Below are 18,940 nucleotides of genomic sequence, written 5' to 3' on the forward strand. Positions count from 1 at the left end.
GCTACACCCAAAGAAAGAACACTGGGAGATGAATATAAACTGCTTGCGTTTTTGTTTTTCTTCCCAGATTATTTATACTTTCTGAATTCAATTCTCCTTGTGCAACAAGAAAACTCTTCAGTTCTGCACACGTATATTGTATCCAGGATATACTGTAACCTATTCAACATGTATAGGACTGCTTGCCATCTGGGGGAGGGGGTGAAGGGAGGGAGGGGAAAAATCGGAACAGAAGTGAATGCAAGGGATATTGCTGTAAAAAATTACCCTGGCATGGGTTCTATCAATAAAAAGTTATTTAAAAAAAAAAAATAAGAAATCTGATCTGGCCAACCTGTAATCTGCTACAAGAGCTCTCTGATTCTCAAAGGCTCTTACTAATAGAGTCAGGCATTGAAAACAATTGTTCTGTCCACTGTAACACTGCAGTCTTTTAAACTGCCTCCCTAAATACCAAATCATCAAACTTAAAAATTCATACTTTTTAATCTCTACAACCAATTCCTTGGACAAGGTCTAACTACTTCATGCTTAGGTCTAGTGTTAGCAATTCTTGATCTAGAACTAGTCACCTGTAATTTATGACACTTCTTGTGGCTAAACCCATTACCTCATTTCCTATCCAGTTCCTCTGTTCATTACTCAAGCATTATCATTACTGACAATGTATTCATTCCATTAATTTCCTGGTTCACTGCCCCTGTTCTGCTCAGTCAATACCTGACCAAAAAATAAATACTCATAAGCTCATTTCTCAATAATGGCTGTAATTTTCTTTACTTACCACACACCTGCCCTAACCAGGGGAACATATTCCTGTTTCCAAGGCAGGGTAAGACTAAGCACATCATGTTTATCCCAGCCCATACCTACATTTATAAGATGCTGTCAAATATTTAAACCATCCCATAAGGCAGGGAGAATAGGTTAAGCCAATCTCCAGGAAAAGACCTTCTGTAGATCAGGAGGTGAGATCTGAATTCTACTCCCAGATGTGGGATTAACTTTTTCTTCTTTTCTTACAGTCCCTTCTTTTCTGTTCCATCTTCTGTCAAACAAAGGGATTGAACTACATAATCTGCAAATACTCTGGATTCTAAGAGTCTGTACCTCTTGTAGCTCTGAACTTCTAATGGTCTGATGACAAACAATACCAACTAATACTTTCCAGACACTATTAGTTGTAACATGGATGTAAGATCATCTGCCTTACTCCTAAGTGATGGCAGGGTCATATTCTTTACAAGAAGCAAATCAAGACTCAAACATGAAATGATTTGTTCAATGCCCCACAGCTGAGTTCCCCCCCCCAACAGTTCTGCTCACTCCCATCACGCTGCATATACTGCCTGAACACTGAAAATGAACTACCATAGTTACCTACAAATTGTAGATCAGAGAATGTAACCTCTTTAAAGGCAGAAGTTCACTGGGATTTTTTTATAGCCCCAGTCACTATAACACAAAAAAGAAATGGAATATTTGTTCAAATGAATTCAGAGATTCTAAGACAAAATGCTTGCAGAACAGGCATCTATTCAATGCTTTAGTCACCTAATGCTATGTGTCCTAGAAGCATTTAGGTAGTATAGTTGTGTAACCCAGGAGTCAAATAACTTCTGCTTGCCTCAATTTTCTCACCTAGAAAATAGGACAAAAACAGCACCTATTTCCTATGGTTACTGTGAGGATCAAAGAAGACAATACAAAATCTTAGCACAGTGATCAATACATAATGGTAAAAAATGCTTGTTAATACACACAAATTCTGCAAGGAATCAAATCTGGCTAATTTCAAGTTAGGGCAGCCTACAAGCATATAATGAAGACAACATACCTTCAGGGCTGCTTTTGTTGTTTATGATGTCAGAAACCATTTTTTCTAAATAAGAAGAAATTTGGGTGGGAAGAATAAAAATGGTTTGGTTAATATTTTACAAGCTTTCATGATACTCAATTTATAGTTCTATTTTTGAAAAGAAATTAAAAAAAAAAAGTAGTAGTATTATAATAACACAGCCCATCCATCCAAAGAAGAAGACATATCCATAGAAGGAAAAGCTAAGTTTCTCTCACCCCACTACCCCAAAACGAATTCAACCCAGAAGCTGAATGCCAGTAACAGTCACCTCGACTTTGCTCTTCCTCTACCCGTTCTTTGTTGTTATTCAAGCAGTTGGTCCTCAGGCGTTTCGAAGGAGGTATACTATCTTGAACAGTGACTTCCTCTAATGTCCTTCTTCTCTGTTTGGGTTCTACAAAAGATAATTCATTTAACCTCAGAGCATGGGCTGGAAGCTGGGCCAAATTTAATTCGTTAGTTTCCAATATTCCTAAAGACAATCATACTTAAGCTAACTCATTCTCAAGTAAAATAAAATGTGGCATCAAATATATTTCTGAACTTAACTATGTGTAAATACTAAGGAAAAAAAAAACCTGTGAAACTGAAACGTGGACCGTACTGACATATTTCTTTGCAAGAGTGGGAGTCTTAAAATAATTCTTCTCTAAACCTAGGCTTAAGCACCTAAATTTTCCATTAGGATTTTAGCACAACCATCTAACTTCCTTTAGCTGTGACAAAGTCAAAGATTAATCCCGTGAGTAAATAGCAAAAACTGGTAAATTGTAACTATCCAGTTCCAATAAGTTGCTGGTTGTGATAATACTATCTGTTTCCATGAGTCTTCCTAACAATGCTCTTGCCAGATTGTCCTCAAACAGCCATAGTTTTGTTTTTTTGTTTTTTTAAATATCTCTTTTAATACATTTTCTGGTTACTAGATGAAAAGCCTGAAGAAAAGAAAGGGAAGAAGGTCCCTCTATGTCTGCTGTGCATCATAGTAGATTTGGTTAAATCAAAGAATATTTTCCCCAATTTGCTAATAGTGTTCTATACCAGGAATATTTTTTTCCTAAGTCTGATATCAGATAAAACCACACATATCCAAACAAAACACAATTGCTTGGCTTCTCCACAACTCTTAAAAATTCTATTTAATCACATAATTCCAGTGCAAATACCAGAGATGAACACGATCTAAGCCACAGTTCCTACCTGGAATGATAGATCCATCTGATTTCTGTTTTGGTTTAAGTCCTTCTTCTCCCATTGGCTGGAAGCCGCCATGAGCCCAATCTAACAAGGGCTTGAGTTTTTCATCCCAAGAAGCACCAGGAATGGCTGGAAAAGTCTTGCCCGCCCGGCCCTTGGCCATCTACAAAGCAAAATTTTTAAAAATTAATATCTGGGGTCAAAAAAGGTTGATTCAGTCAGTTATTTCACCAACTTCATAAATCATTTCAATCAATCAAAAGTGTATGCTGCTATTAATGATTTATGTATTCTCAGCAATACAATATTCCAAGGCAATTCTGAAAGACTTATGATGAAAATGTTAACTATTTCCAAAGAACTGTTAACGTCTGAATGAAGATCCAAGTATCCTTTTTCTTTCTGTTTTGCATGACTGAACATGTATGGTTTATATCAAATTTCTTGCTTTCTCAATGAGAGAAGAGAAGGAAACAAGAATATGGAATTTGAAACTCAAAATTTTTTTAAATGTCAAAATTTTTACATGTATGGAGGGGAATAAAATATTAATTTTTTAAGTTGTTTGAAAAATAATCAAAGAAGAAGAAATGAAAAGATACCCTTCCCCCCCAAACCTCACAGCTTTTCATATTTGTCAGAGCTACGGATGTGAAACACTGAATATAATTTCAATTTGTTTTATGTCTTAGTTTTACCTTAAAAAACATTCTTTGTTATAAAGATGGCTCTCTGAAAGATTAGGGGTAGAGATATGTATCAAAACATAATCACAAAAACTTTGGATTTGGGGGGGAAGGGAAATAAAAGAGAACTTTAACATGAATTGCATGATTCAACCCTAGGACAGCAGGATACCCAAAGTTATGATTATCTCAAGATTTACAAACAGGTTTTATGTCAAGAAAGAGTGAGACTTGATTAGACCATTCATTTATTTGAGTTCCAGGGACATTTGAGGAGGAAGCTGACAAGATGTAGTCTGTATCCAGGAAAACAAATTACATCTTAATCATGTGCAACAAGAATAGATGAAGTTTTATCTGCATAAGATTAGTCATTGAACAGGGAGTAAAGATGGGGTGGAGAAAAGGGGTTGCCGAAGGAGAGAAATAAAAGGCATGACTAATCACAAATTGGATAAAATTTGGAAGGCTTAAACTTGTTCTACTTAGTCCCAGAAGTAGAGAACTTGCAGAGAAGCAAATATTAGGCTCCATCAATGTAAGGGAAACCTTCCTAACACATCTATCTCAAATTTGAATTAAGTTCTTAGTTACTGGAAAGTCTTTAAGCAGATGTTCTATGTATCTTTTCTGCACTATTCTCATACTACTTTCCACAATGGATGCTGCCTTGAATCACAGCACTTGTTGGTATGCCTCAACTTAGAATCAAGTTCTCACCCCACACTCTGATGGGAACACTGACTTCATTCATAGGAGTGTCTTGCAAGGACAGCTGCTAGGATGGTATGTGGGGAGTGAGGAGATTGTTGGGCAAAGGGGAAAAGAAACATGTAAGGCTGAGGATTCCACAGGGAGGTGGGGCTGGTTAGCAGTGCCAATCAGCGGAAAAAAGGTTGGGGTATTGAGAATAGTGACAGATGTCAAGCCTCACGCTGAGTTTTTTCCTTCACAAGCATCAGTCAAAAATGAGGAATCTGAGATGGGTCAAGGCCCTACTGTTCTGAGCAGAAGCTTTATTGGAAAAAAAAAAAAAAAAAGCAGCCCTAACATCGCCCTGAATAAAGTTAGATACAATAGAAATTGACCTGTACAAATCACATCACCAACTACAGAGGGACACTGGATGACATTCCCTTCCACCTATGGTTTTTTGTGTTCTAAGGTCCTTGGAGTAGAAGAAAAGTATTGGCAACATGGATTTAGAAAACAGGATAGAGAGATACCAAAGTTTACTAGCTTAAAAAAACTAATTAGTGAATATTTTTAAGTCACTTAATATCAGTGATAATTAGTTTACTAACTCATAAATGGGGATATATAACACTAAATGTCTAAGATTACTATGAGACAAGTTCTTTCCTAAGGTCCTTTCCATGTGTGGTCTAACATCCCTCCCAGTTCTAACATTTCATCAATGTACCCTAAAAGGCAAGGCAATGATTCTTTGAGTTCCCTTGATACCAGATGTTAAGCTTCAATAACAGCATAAAGTCAGACGCAGCCAGGGTAAGAGGAAAGAACCTTGAAATTCCTTAGCCTGACACTATGGTCCAGAGAATAACTAACAGCTTTAGAGTAATCTTGCTACTTACTACCTTTGTTCAAGTCAGTTCTCCCTGCTGGGATTCAAGTTTCTCCCTACTAAAAAGGGAAGGTGGATTAAATCTCCCAGTTCTGAATCCTATGTTGATTGCCTATACATTTAGTTTGTTGCAAATTATTCTTAAACTACAACTTTCATGAGGCAATTCATATTTCCTTCCTATGGATTCAAGCCAACATGGGCATATTAAAAATTACCTTTTTAACTCATCTAAAAATATTCAGTGCAAAATAATCAGAGGAAATAGATTGATTACAAGGAATAATTAATCCTGAAGGGGAAGGGTCCAAGAAGATTAAGTGACTATTTTATTAGAGAGAGTAAAATATTTGATTTTTCTAAGATAAATTTCCCTAAATCTTCTTTTTGTTCTTCTTACTCAATATCAAGAAAAGCTCATAACCTTCCACCTTTCCCAAAACTTCCCCAATTACAAACCCAGTATTTATCTCAGAGGAGGTAAATTAGATCTTTCTAACTGGACGCAATCAAATGTCTCTATGTATTCAGCCATCCCATGACACTCTCCCACAATTACCTCTAGGGCTTGAAATAAAGCCTTCCTGTAAGATACCAGCTTGTTAAACGTAGGTAAATTAAAGTGTTGGCTAAATAATGCAAGACTCACTAACTTGTCTGAGGGGACCTAAAAAGAGAAAAAAAAAAGTTGCATTATAGATATATGTATAGCATATAGAAACACTAAAAAACCTTGGGCTTTCTCTTTAGCACACTCACAAACTTGCCTCATGAAAGAGAAGGTATCTATAGATAAGCTAATAACCTCAGATGTTCTTCTATCATCTGTGATTTTGAACTAAGATTTCAGGTGCTCCTGAATCTTGAGTATACTTAAGGCCATTTAGAGATTATTTCAGACTCCATCACACGGGATTGGGTGAATGATAGTTATGCCCCAAACACTAAGAAAACATCTTTTTATTTCCAGCAGTTTTCAAATAAGGTCAACTCCTGTTTTCATCTTAGGTAGGTAGAAGGAAGAGTTGGCAGCACCATAAGTATATGAGCAGAGAGTAAGAAACCAATTATATTGACACCAATTCTGGTTAATTCCTGAAAAGAGTAAATCCCCACACCTGCAGGATCTGCTCCATTTAGATGATCCCAACAATGTACTGACTATGGGGTGCACAGGAAGTTGAGTGAGCAAAGACTTGAATCTTCTTTAACATTAGCTGGATATCATAATTTGGACAATTTCCATCTCTGGAATCTCCACTTACATCTAGTTTGTTGCAAATTATTCTTAAACTACAACTTTCATGGAGCAATTCATATTTGCTTCCTATGAAGCCAAGCCAACATGAGCATATTTAAAAAAAAAAAAACTTTCTTTTTAATTCACCTGAAAATATTCAATGGAAAATAATCTGAGTAAATAGATTGATCACAAGGAGTAATTAATCCTAAAGGAGAAGGGTCCAGGAAGATTAAGTGATTGTTTTATTAGAGAGTAAAATGTTAACTTAAAACACCATATTTTAAAATATTGTGCCCTTTTCTTCATTCCAGATTTCTATAAATTTACACTCAAATTATGTTGTGCTTGAGATATTACTGAGGATATGAGGAGACATCTCTCCCTGAGCAAGTAATGCCCAAATTTAGACATTCTTAATGTTAGCTTAATAAATTTGCTCCTGGCAGACTGGTCCCTAAAATGCAGTGTTTCTGTCTTCAACATGTCCACATAAAGTCATATGACTATATATGTATAAATACCTATTTATTTAGATTTAGAGTCATAAAATATCGTGGCTACCTTTTGTCACATTTTACAAGTAAAATGTGTATCTGTCCCTAATATGGGACATTATTATTAGGGAATCTAAATATCTAATTGAACCAAAATTTCTGTATTCCCATACCTGTCAAACATATATTAAAATTCAATCTTGCTCTTTAACATGAAAAAATAAGTAATTTCATTTTGAATAAGGAAATAAGTCTAGAAGCTAACCATGGTCCCAATTCTTTGACCTAGAGCTCCCTCTGGTGGCCCATGTAATTGCTAGCATAAGTAATTATTACTTTATTGTTCTTGGAGTTTTTGATAAGGAAATTTCATGGGCAATCAATCTTTTAGCTACAATTCTCTCAAAATGTTGATATTCTATCTTCCAAGCATCCCTCCACTTCTGACAGACCTCTGAAGCAGTTCTACTGCTTATATCAGTATTTCAGGAAAGGGCTTTGTCAATTGTATACTCCATGGCACCAATCATTATCCCTTATGACTTACCAGACCAAACACTTTTCAGGCCATTACTCTCTTTTATACCTTATCTCCCTTTGTTAGAACTATGAAAACTCCTTGAAGGTTAAATTTTTATACCTAGCAGTTGACTTGGGCAAATGAACAGCAATTACTAAATGCTTTTACTATTCCACCATGGGAAAGATAAGGGGGAGGAGGGAAGGGATAAAAGGAAAGAGGCCAGGATGTTATCCTTATGACATCTTTAAAAACCTTGTCACATTATTACCTTTGATCACCTCATCATACAGGCTATTAAGCTGAATGTACATATCGTGTTTTAAAATCAAAACAATTTATATCATTTCATTTTGAACCTTACAATCCATTGGAGTGACGTTTGGTCCCCATTTGAAAAAGAGGACCTGAAGAAATGGAATGCTCAAAGTAACTGAAGTGAGAGCTGAAACTCACCCCCGGTCCATCCAATATGGATATCAAGAGTCTCTTAGGCATCAAGTCACTATGTTGCCACGATCAGGGGCTTACCTCAGAATATTTGCCATCTCCAAACCACTGTACCCATCTCATGCCAGGAATGGCCTGGCGTTTTGTATTAGATTTCCAGGAAACCACAATAGCAGGCCACCAAGAAAAACCTTTAATTTTCCCCCAGACAAGTTCACCAATGTGAAATTCTTTTCCATCCTGAAAGTCAATTACAAAAAAAATCAGAGGGAATAGTGAGACAATGGAAAGTCAAAGTCAACCAGTAGCATCTATCTACTTGATCACCCCATGATCAGTTCCTTTCACTCCACCGACCACTTCAAAATCTTCTAGTTCATGTGGCCAAAACTCTGAGTGCAGTAAGACCCAGATTAAAATTAATAGGAATTTTTTAAATTAATAAAAATACCTGTTAATTTATAATTTTCTAATAGCCTATATCTGCCACAGGGATTCATTTCTAGTGAAGTTTTTCACAATCCTGACCTAGTTCACTCTCATTTTTAGTGCTTATAAAAATAAGATATTTATTTGCCCCAATACTGAGGGGCATGACCTGAGTCAGGATCAAAATTCTGGTTTTATAATTCATTTGTTTCCACTATGAAGTCTTACATTAAGGAAGAAGACTAAGTGTCTTTCCTGAAGAAAAGCAACCTAGGACTTAGAAAATGATTAGAAGACCCAGATTTTTGAGCAGCAATTCTATGGACAATTCATTTTGGACTTTCATCATCTTCACCACAGTCTGGCCCACCCTACATTTCAAGTATTCCCTCTCATGTCTGTGACTTTCCTCCAGCTGTCATCACATGCCTAGAATTCATTCCCTCCTTTTCACCTCTTCCAAGTCCTTAGCTTGGCCAGCGATTCAGTTCAAATACCACCACTGTTTGGGGCTTTCCCTGGCTGCGACTGTCTTCCTCCCAAGGTTACCTTGTATCCATTCTGTACTTATATTCCAAAGAACTGTGGTCATGTTGCCTCTCTCATAGAAGGCCATTTCCTTGAGTTCAGGACACTTTGATTTTTGTCTGTGTTCCCCAAGGCCAAAGACAAGTGTAGCATGTGATAGGCAATTTAATAAATGTTGATGATTCACTAGAGGTTAACAGGAAGCGTTGCACTTGGTGACCAATAGTCTACTTCACTTCTAAAGGTATGTGATATTGAGGTGGCCATTTCATGTCAAGTTTCCATACCTGGTATTCCACCTGATCATGGTTGTCTAAAAGCACCACTGGGGAACCCAGAGAATGACGACGTCTTTCTCGAGCACTACGCCTGGTGGTAGTGTTACTCCCAAGATCATCAGTGAGATCAATAGTGAGGCAAGAGCTCAGGGAAGCCTGGATACCAGTGGGCAGGTTGCCGGTGGACTGTCGACGCCTATTACTCTAGAATGAGACAAATCAAAGTGGTAGAATGAAGAGATACAGCCTGACAAAAATGATGTCATCAAAAAGTGATCAAAAGAGACAAGAACTGTCAAAATCAAAGCCAGGAGTGAATAGAGGACTAGCTCCTAAGTCAGGAGGAACTAAGTTCAAATCAGGCCTCAGACACTTAACACCTCCTGGCTGTGCGACCCTGGGCAAATCACTTAACCCCAATTGCCTCAGCAAAAAAAAAAAAAAAAAAAAAAAAATCAAAGCCAGGATGAAGATGGTGGATCCAAAAATAAAGTTAAGGCAATGGGAAAAGATTCCAAAGAACAGATTAGTAAAACACATACAAAAACACACAAATAAACTCATAAATACCAACTTACTGGTATTTAAACCAATTGTAGGAAAAGGACAAAATTAGAGAACTCACTGATAGAACATCCCACAGAAGGAAACTCCTAAAATTCTGTCTTAACTGCAAGACTTGAAACCAACAGCTTTGAGGCCATTTTTCTAACAAATAAACCATGAGTAGAGGTAAGATAAAACTCTTCAATTGATTAAAGGTTAGATGAGAAGTTGAGAAAAAGAATGAAGTTTGGGTTTATATAAACAACCCTGAACCTTGAGGAAGACCAATAAAAAGCTCATTAAATGCATCGGGAGCAATGGATAGGTAAGGACAAAATTTTTGTGAGAGATGCTACTCAGACAAATATATCTGGCTATTTTTCAAGGTTACTTTGTATATTGTCTCAAACTTTAAGATCTTTCCAGCTTAGAAGGGAATAGCTCCTAAGACCAACAAAGGCAACAGGATTAACTGACCACCCACAGTACTCCATCCATACGTCAGGTCAAACACATTCAAAGATATTTAGAGGTAAAAGATAAAAAAGTCAAAGAAGAAGGAAGAAGAGAAAGTGACCATCCTCCAATGGCTCTGGGAAAAGGAGGAAGGTCACAGACAACACAGAATGCCCTATGACCCAAAACAATCAAAAGAGATATGTGTGCTTGCTCATTTTCAACACTCAACTCACACACCTATTAAGACAGCAAGGAAGGCACCAAATGACCATGGCAAGAGAAGAAAATAAACCTAACTTTCCCTCCCCAGGCTCCAGCTTATAAATCAAACAAAGGTGGGGAGAGAACCATGAGTGGCCTTTGGTAGAACGAACCCTCGTCACAGGAGTCTCTTTGAAGTCAGAATTGATTTCTTCAGTTTCTTTTCTGCTGGGCTTACTGGGCTCAGCTCGTGAGGCCAGACGTGGCGGAGGTCTGCGTCTTCCCCACTCAGTGGCACTATCCTCACTTTGGGACCGGACCTGGAACCAAGAGAGCACATGTACAGGGTCTCAATAAAGCACATGGCTAGACTACAGGGAAAGAAGTAGGGACAACAGATTTCTATCATTAAAGTTTTAATCAACAGTAAAAGAAGTCTCACCACTTTTCATAAAGGTACATAAGCAAAATGTTCTCTAATTAGGTTGTGAAAGATTCCCCTATTTTTGACTAGTGTTAACTTGATCTTCATAGAAAACTCCCTTTTCCCCAACAACTTCCCTCTCCCACACAAAATGTCCTATATTTCCCAGAAGAAGATGAATTCTCCAGTTTTAAATGTCCAAGACTGGCTCAGTGGTGAGTTATCAAAAGATGTTATCAGTATCTAAACCAGTTAATTATCTACTCTTAATACACAATGTGTAAGAATCCTTTGTGGGCTTTGGCAATAGTCCAACTGTAGAAGTAATCACAAGAGACAACAATAATTTTGCAAGCTGATTGGAAGCCACAACCTTAAGAATATCAGCAATCTCATATGTTCTCTACTAGAAGATTCAAGAAATGATGAACCCCTATTCTAAAGAAAAAACAATCAAGGTTTCCAAAAACCTGAGGGTACATTCCAAAAAACACTTTTAAAAATTAGAATCCATGGGCAGCTAGGTGGCGCAGTGGATAGAGCACCAGCTCTAAAGTCAGGAGGATCTGAGTTCAAATTTGGCCTCAGACATTTAACATTTCCTAACTATGTGAGCCTGGGCAAGTCACTTAAACCCAATTGCCTCAGAAAAAAAAAAAAAAAGAATCCAGTAAAACTTCATTCTTTATTCAAATCATAGCTAAAATGAAGCTAAATTGGTTGGAAAATAAATAAATAGATAAAGCCAAACAAAGTCAGTTTTGGTAGAAACTGGTCTTGGGAATAAAAAAAAAAAAAAAAAAAAAAAAAAAACGGTTTATCTGTTAGGATAAGCCTCAGAGCAAGTTACTTCATCTAATTTTCACAGACTCTCATCTGTAAAATGGAGACAATAGTATTTGGACTTTCTACCTGAGTTTTTTTATTCTTGATTATTAATACTGATTAGAATCAATGACCAAAATAAACTAGTGTTGGATAAACCCAAAGACTCAAGCTTCTGAGATAAGCACTCACTATTTCAAAAAAATTTGCCAGGAAAACTAGAAAATAATATAACAGAAACTAAGCATCTAACATCCTATACCAAGATAAGATCAAAATAGGTTCATGATTTAGACATATTCAAAAAAAATTGCTGGGAAAACTAGAAAATAATATAGCAGAAACTAGGCATCTAACAAAATAGATTCATGATTTAGATGTAAAAAATGATATTTAAGCAAAATAGGAGAATAAGGGATTGTCTATCTATTTGATCTATGGAGAAGGAGAGAATCTGTAGCCAACGAAGAACTACAGAACATTATGAAATGGAAAATGGATAGTTTTGATTACACTAAATTTAAAAGGTTTTGCACAACAAAACCAATGTAGTCAAAATTAAAAGAAAAGCAGAATGCTGGGCAAAAATTTTTACATCCAGGATTTCTTATAAAAACCTCATTTCTAAAATACATAGAGAACTGACTCAAATACAAGCCATTCTGCAATTGACAAATGGTCAAAAGATATAAAGAGAATTTTCAGATGAAGAAATTAAAGCCATTTCTAGTCATACGAAAAAAGGCTCTAATTACTATTCATTAGAGAAATGAAAATTAAGACAATTCTGAGGTACCACTTCACCAAAAACCAGGACACTAATGCATTCTTGGTGGAGTTGTGAACTGATCCAATCATTCTGGAGACTAATTTGGATCTATGTCCAAAGGGCTATCAAATTGTGCATACTCTTTGATTCAGCAGTGTCTCTACTAGGCCTATATCCCAGAGAGATCACAAAAGAAGGAAAAAGCTGAGATGTGCAAAAATGTTTGTAACAGTCCTTTTTGTAGTGGCAAGGAACTGAAAATTGAGTGGATGCCCATTAATTAGGGAATGGCTGAGCAAACAAATACATATATGGTATATGAATGTAATGGAATATTATTGTTCTATAAGAAATGAAGAGCAGGGTGATTTCAGAAAACCCTGGAAAGACTTATATGACCGGATATAGAGTGAAATGAGTAGAACCAAGAAAATATTGTATATTGTTGACTGTCATTTTTCAGCTCACATATGCTGGTCTAAGTGCCCACAGATCTAGGTACATGGTGTGGCAAGTCCTTAGAAATGTTTCAGTTATTTATTGATCAACTCAAGAATTTTTGCATCACATAACTATCTCTGTTCAGGTTCAAAGGTGACTTACATTTGAAATGTCAGGCTGAATCTTGGTTTCTCTGTACAGCTTTGGCATCACAGGGATTTCTGACACCTCTGAGTCATCTGTCAGCTCCTTTTACAGAAAACAAATTTGGAAGTTTTCATTTTTTTAATAAATGGGACCCAAAAAAAGCCCTTCTTTCCCTACTAATATTCCTAATTAACTTTGATTTAAAAGGATTATAAGATTAAGAATTAAACTAGAATTTCCTTAGTATACTATATTCAAACCTAGATGCTACAAGAAAAGATATTATAATCTGGATAGGGAAGCAGGCAGGAAAGGTCAGCAAATGTAAGCAGGCCCTAGTGTGAAACTAATCCAATGGAAAATATGCTGGACTTAGGAGTCAGTAAGACTTGGGGTCAAACACTGTCACTGGGCACTTACTGTGTAATAACAGGCTAGACATATATAACTTTGAAGTCTCAATTTCCTCATCTATAAAATAGTGATAGTAATGCCTCCCTCACCATATTATTATTTCTGAGAAAGCTCAATTGAAAAAATAATTATAATTCAAGTGCTTTAAAGTTACTAAAACATCACTGAAAAATGTTAATTTTGGATGCAACTAACAATTAAGCCAATTTGTAAGCAAGACTTCTACATAAAAACCTTTTTCTATAAGGGACTGGAGAACAACCTCCTCACCCACCCAAATCAATGTGTATTCAAGTACTCATACAATCAGTATCAGAGCAAAGAAGTAAACGAGCCTAGGTTTTCCTACATCACTGAAACTCACTACTCTCTTCTTCTCTAGGGGTCTCAAGTTTCAGAATTTGAGTTAGAAAGATGCCTCACAGGCATCTCATTTGACTCATGCCTAGAACAGGAATCCCCCCCTAGAACATCCTTGTCAACAATTATCCAGTTTGGGCTTATGAATCAGTGCTGGGAATAACATTAATCCCTCCTAAGATAGCCCATACCTGCTTGGACAGATCTCACTGTCATGAAGCCTCAAATTGCCTCTCCATTACTCCTAGTATTCTCACTTATGAGGCCAAGCAAAAGAAGTCTAATGTCTCCTCTAATGACGTCCTTTCCTATATCCAAAGGCACCGATACCTCTGAGTCATCTGTCAGCTCCTTTTACAGAGAGCTTTACCAATCTGGACATGACCCTTTAAAAGGGGTAGGGATGATATAGACCATACATCAAAAGGAATTAGAGGAAAGATTGCATTTTGGTGAAGGGGATGGGAAGACAATGAGGGATTCCTGGGCAGTGAGGACCTTTGTTGGAAAAACCATTTCATTAACCTACTTCTTGAAGTTCTTAAAGTCTAGAGAATAATGATGATGCCATTCTGGAAGAATGTGGATAAAGGGCAGAAAGAAGAGGAAGAAAGAAAAATCCGTCACCTCTTACAATCTTCCTTGCTCCAACGGTATAGATGGAAACCCAATAAATGGGAAAAGAAGCTTCCCCTTGAAGCTTTACAAGTCAACAAGGTCTCCTACCTCTTTATCAAGAAAGCACCTGATCCAGATCCCTGAGCCCCTCAGGAGAAGGGCAAAGGGATAATGGGGTAAAGGATTCATTGGATGGGTACCTCATCGAAGGTGATCATATGAGAGAGTTCCCTTTTCGACAGTCCCCGTCGGCTTACCCTACGACCTGTGGAAGTAATAAGATAGTCACCTTGGCAGGTATTGTTATGTCATATGAATTTTTTTAGCAGACTCAGATTTCCCTTGTCTTTTCCCAAAAAGTCTGATTGCACCTCTATTTCCCTGTGTTCCAAAGTTACATCCTGCAATAAAGAAAAGTCATTTTTGATCTGATTTTTCTTGTGAAACATAATTGTAGAAATACATATAGAAAAACTGAACAAGTTTAACATATTATTTGCCATCTAGGGAAGGAGGTAAGGGGGAGAGAGAAAAAAATTGAGGAAGGTTTTGCAAGGGTGCAAGTTGAAAATGATCTATGCATATGTTTTGAAGATAAAAAGCTTTAATAAGAAAAAAAAGGTCAATGGGATTGGTTCCTATTCCTCATTTCATCTCCTCTATTGCCTCATTTGCAAAAACAGGAATAATAAAGCTGATGGGGGGCAGCTAGATGGTTCAATGAATAGAGCACCTGCCCTGGAGTCAGGAGAAGCTGAGTTCAGAACCAGCTGCAGATATTTAAACTTCTTGGCTATGAGACCCTGGGCAAATCACTTAACCTCAATTGCCTCAGAAAAGGAAAAAAAAAAAAAAAGATTTAAAAAAAAAAAAAAAAGCTGGTAAGGAAGTATATATTGGCTCTATAAATAAAGAGAAATTAGCAATCAAACAATGAAATAAATGGTCCCACTCTGAAGAGCTTATAAGAGAGCTATAATATAAGCATGAAGGCAGTATGGTTTAGCAGAAATATTATTTGTCTATAATATAACCATTCAAGATCCTAATTCAGACCTTCCATTCACTATGTATGTGTGTGACCTGAAAAAAGCTCTTCACCTCTGTGGGACCTCACCTGCCTTCTTTGTAGATGAAATTTAAAATATTTACTAAATTAAATTTCACTTGATTATGTAAAACATCAGGTTTTTTAAGTAGTTGTACGCACTGTTCTCTTCTCCTATCCTGCACCTATCCCCCGCCAAGGAAGCTTCAACACTGTAGACTGATTTACTAAGATTCCTCATTTCCCTTGATGCATAATTGAGCTTTTATAGTCCATCCTTTCAGGATGATGCTTATGACAGGAAACAGTACTCCAGAAGGAATCTAAACAGAGCAAAGGAAAGATCCTTTCTTCACTCAAAACTTCTACTCACAAGCTGAGATTTCATCCTTTTTTTTTTTTTAGCAGGTTTGGTCTAACAGCACTGCCCCAATAAGAACCATGAATTATGGCATCCTGTGATTTCCCCAATCTTGAAGTGGTCAATGCAGGATTCTTCATTTTATACAAATTAAATATGTTTGGAAAGCATAAGAAGGCCCCTAGAGAGTCTTCCCTTTAAGAACTTCAAGGACACATCCCCTTCCAATTTTCTCAAAAATCATGAAAACAAAAAAGAAAATTACCTTTGATCTCCAGGCTCTCCACAGCTTCCAGGACTGGAGGAGAAAGAGTGTCATCATCACTGCCATTGACCAAACTAAATTCTTCTTTGTTGGTCTCCTCACCATTATATCTTCTTGTTTCTCCCTTCATTGTGCCCTATAGGAAATGGCAGGGGGATGGGGCGGAGAGGAACATATAGTAGACATATCATAGCATTAGTCTAAGATAATATAACTCAACAAGATAATGATGCACACCTCTACTCCTAAAAGCATCTGACGAAGATATTGGGATCATTCAGTGATCAGAAAACCTTGCTTTATATGCACTATTGGTACGTGTTCCACAAGATGTCTTCACCAACTAACTGAAGCTCCAAACCCAACTTCACTGGATAAAGAAACCCCTACCATCAAGAATGCCCAAGAGACATTGAAACTGCAGGAATCCAAGAATCAGTGTCTTGTTGGGGTGAAGAAAAGGAAGAGAAACAGTGTTGATTCAAGCAGCTAACACTATGATACCCTTGCCTCTATAGATAGGATCCAGGTCCTGATCTACTTGCAACCATAAGACCTATTCCACATATTTCCTCTCTCCTCCTCTGATGCTAATCCTGGCCCCAAATTCTGTCTCTTTGAATTTAATACACCAAAACTATTTTTTTCTGTTAGTTTCAAACCCTTCCTTTTCCACTTCAGTGAATTCTTCTTTCCTGCCTCTTTTCTGCTCTCCTCCTCATTCTCCAGAGCTTCTTCTCTTCTCTCTCTCCTCCCAAAGAATCACTTTCTCTACTGTCCATGGAAGAAGATCTACCTTGCCAATTTTTTGGACCCAACTGGCTAAGATTTTTGCTGATCATTTTCCTTTTCCCTCACTAGTTTTCCCCACTCAAGCACTAAAAATTCAAATTCCAAGAAGAAACAGGGAATCACCAACAGGAAAGTGATCAGGAGAAAAAAAAATTTTAAGTGGGAAGGAGAGGTCAAAGGCCTAAAGACTATCAATCATCCCTTCTGTAATTCATAAGGACTTCTCTTTTCCCTTGCCTCCCAAAATCCCAAATGAATAGACAACACTACTGGTTCCCTATTTTCCAAATGCAATCATATTAAAATGGAGCTTCAGCTCTAGCTACTGCTGTTAATTATCTCCTGGAGTTCAGAGAACCTGGTATACAACTATCAGAAAGGGGAAAAAAAATGAACTTCTTATAGCATTAAAGACCCTTTTACAATCCTCCTCCTGGCTGCCTGCCCAGTCTATTCTCCTTCATGTTTTTCCTTTGCTTTGCTTTTTTTTCTCCCCACTACTACACCTGGACAATCTGTGAGCACAAGCCCATCTACAACTATTTTTTTCTGTTGCAAAGACTTTCTCTTTCTTAGGGCCACAATTCAAATACTATATACAGTACTTCAGGAAGCTTGTACCAACACTTTTCAAATCAAAGCAGAAAGTAATGATTTCTCAAGTCAATAAGCAAATAAATAAATGCTTCCTTTCCCCTCTTTCAGAGGTAAGGGACTAGATATGTCATACTGCATACACTATGAAATCTGCATTGTTACAAGGGGAAAGGGATATACTCAGAAATTAAGGTAATATCAATAAATACATTTTAATATAATCTCTCCTCAAACATCTTTGCTTGCCCCACCCCCCTTTGTCTTTCTCTCGTGTTCCCTTGCATAGGTTATATGATTAATGTCTTCCCTTTTTGAGCAATTAGGGTATAGATTCCCAAGAAGAGGTTTTCTCTCATATTCCTATTTGCAGCACAGGGACCATTACATAGGAGCTTAATGAATGTTTAAATATAATAAATAGAGAACAGGTAAGAGGCAATTCTCTTTGAATGAAACCTCTTCACCATCCATTTATGCTTTCCAAGAAAAAGTCATACTCCAGAAAACTCTTTCTTCAATATCACAATGTAATCATCTGTATTCTCTCCACTCTTGACTTCTCTGTAAATACTTTGTCTTTTACCCAGAATTTTACCCAAGATGAGCCTATAATACAGATGTATTCAGAGAGAGAAAACTGTGGAGCCTGAATATGGAATGAAGCATAGTATTTTCACCTTTGATTTTTTTTCCTTTCTTGTGTTTTTTTTTTCCTTTGTAGTCTGACTTTTCATGCACAACATGACAAATGTGAAAATGTGTTTAAAAAAAGATTTGTACAAGCATGATAAACATGGAAATATGTATAGAAAAAAGGGAAAAAGGACCCATATGTGCAAAAATGGTTGTAGCAGCCCTTTTTGTAGTGTCAATAAAGTGGAAACCGAATGAATGCCCATCAATTAGAGAATGGCTGAATATGTTATGGTATATGAATGTTATGAAATATTATTGGGTTTTTTTAAGTTTCCACAAAAAATATATATATTATTGTTCTATAAGAAACGATGAGCAGGGTGTTTTCAGAAAGGCCTAGAAAGACTTTCATGAACTGATGCTAAATGAAATGAGCAGAGCAAAGAGAACACTGTATACATCAACAAGATTATGTGATGAATAATTGATCAATATGGCTCTTTTCAACAATGAGCTGATTCAAGCCAATTCCAATAGATTTGTGAAGGAGAGAGCAATCTGCGTCTGGAGAGAGAGCTATGGGGACTATGTTATAGAGCTTATGTTGTACAGCACAACATAGTATTTTCACTCTTTTTGTTGTTGTTTGCTTGCATTTTCTTTCTCGTTTTTTTTCCTTTTTGATCTGATTTTTCTTGTGCAACATGGTAAACATGGAAATGTGTTTAGAAGAACTGCACATGTTTAATCCATATTGGATAACCTG

The 18,940-nt window shown here is 36.9% G+C and overlaps 1 protein-coding gene across 1 annotated transcript in view; it reads right to left on the minus strand.

Moving 5' to 3' along the window:
- The window catches only part of DNMT3B (DNA methyltransferase 3 beta), a 39,357-nt gene extending 20,691 nt beyond the window's left edge, over nucleotides 1-18,666 (minus strand). Inside the window, exons 1-10 of the mRNA XM_051979450.1 lie at nucleotides 16,150-18,666; nucleotides 14,676-14,740; nucleotides 13,099-13,185; nucleotides 10,651-10,797; nucleotides 9,281-9,475; nucleotides 8,118-8,276; nucleotides 5,889-5,996; nucleotides 3,062-3,221; nucleotides 2,130-2,255; nucleotides 1,838-1,882 (exon numbers count right to left, since the gene is read on the minus strand). Coding sequence (XP_051835410.1) covers nucleotides 1,838-1,882; nucleotides 2,130-2,255; nucleotides 3,062-3,221; nucleotides 5,889-5,996; nucleotides 8,118-8,276; nucleotides 9,281-9,475; nucleotides 10,651-10,797; nucleotides 13,099-13,185; nucleotides 14,676-14,740; nucleotides 16,150-16,279 — 1,222 coding nt within the window. The 5' untranslated portion in view covers nucleotides 16,280-18,666. The remainder of the gene's footprint in view (nucleotides 1-1,837; nucleotides 1,883-2,129; nucleotides 2,256-3,061; nucleotides 3,222-5,888; nucleotides 5,997-8,117; nucleotides 8,277-9,280; nucleotides 9,476-10,650; nucleotides 10,798-13,098; nucleotides 13,186-14,675; nucleotides 14,741-16,149) is intronic.
- Between the last annotated feature and the right edge of the window lie 274 nt (nucleotides 18,667-18,940).

Source organism: Antechinus flavipes, chromosome 2 (assembly GCF_016432865.1).
Source record: "Antechinus flavipes isolate AdamAnt ecotype Samford, QLD, Australia chromosome 2, AdamAnt_v2, whole genome shotgun sequence".
In the NCBI taxonomy this organism is placed as follows: Eukaryota; Metazoa; Chordata; class Mammalia; order Dasyuromorphia; family Dasyuridae; genus Antechinus; species Antechinus flavipes.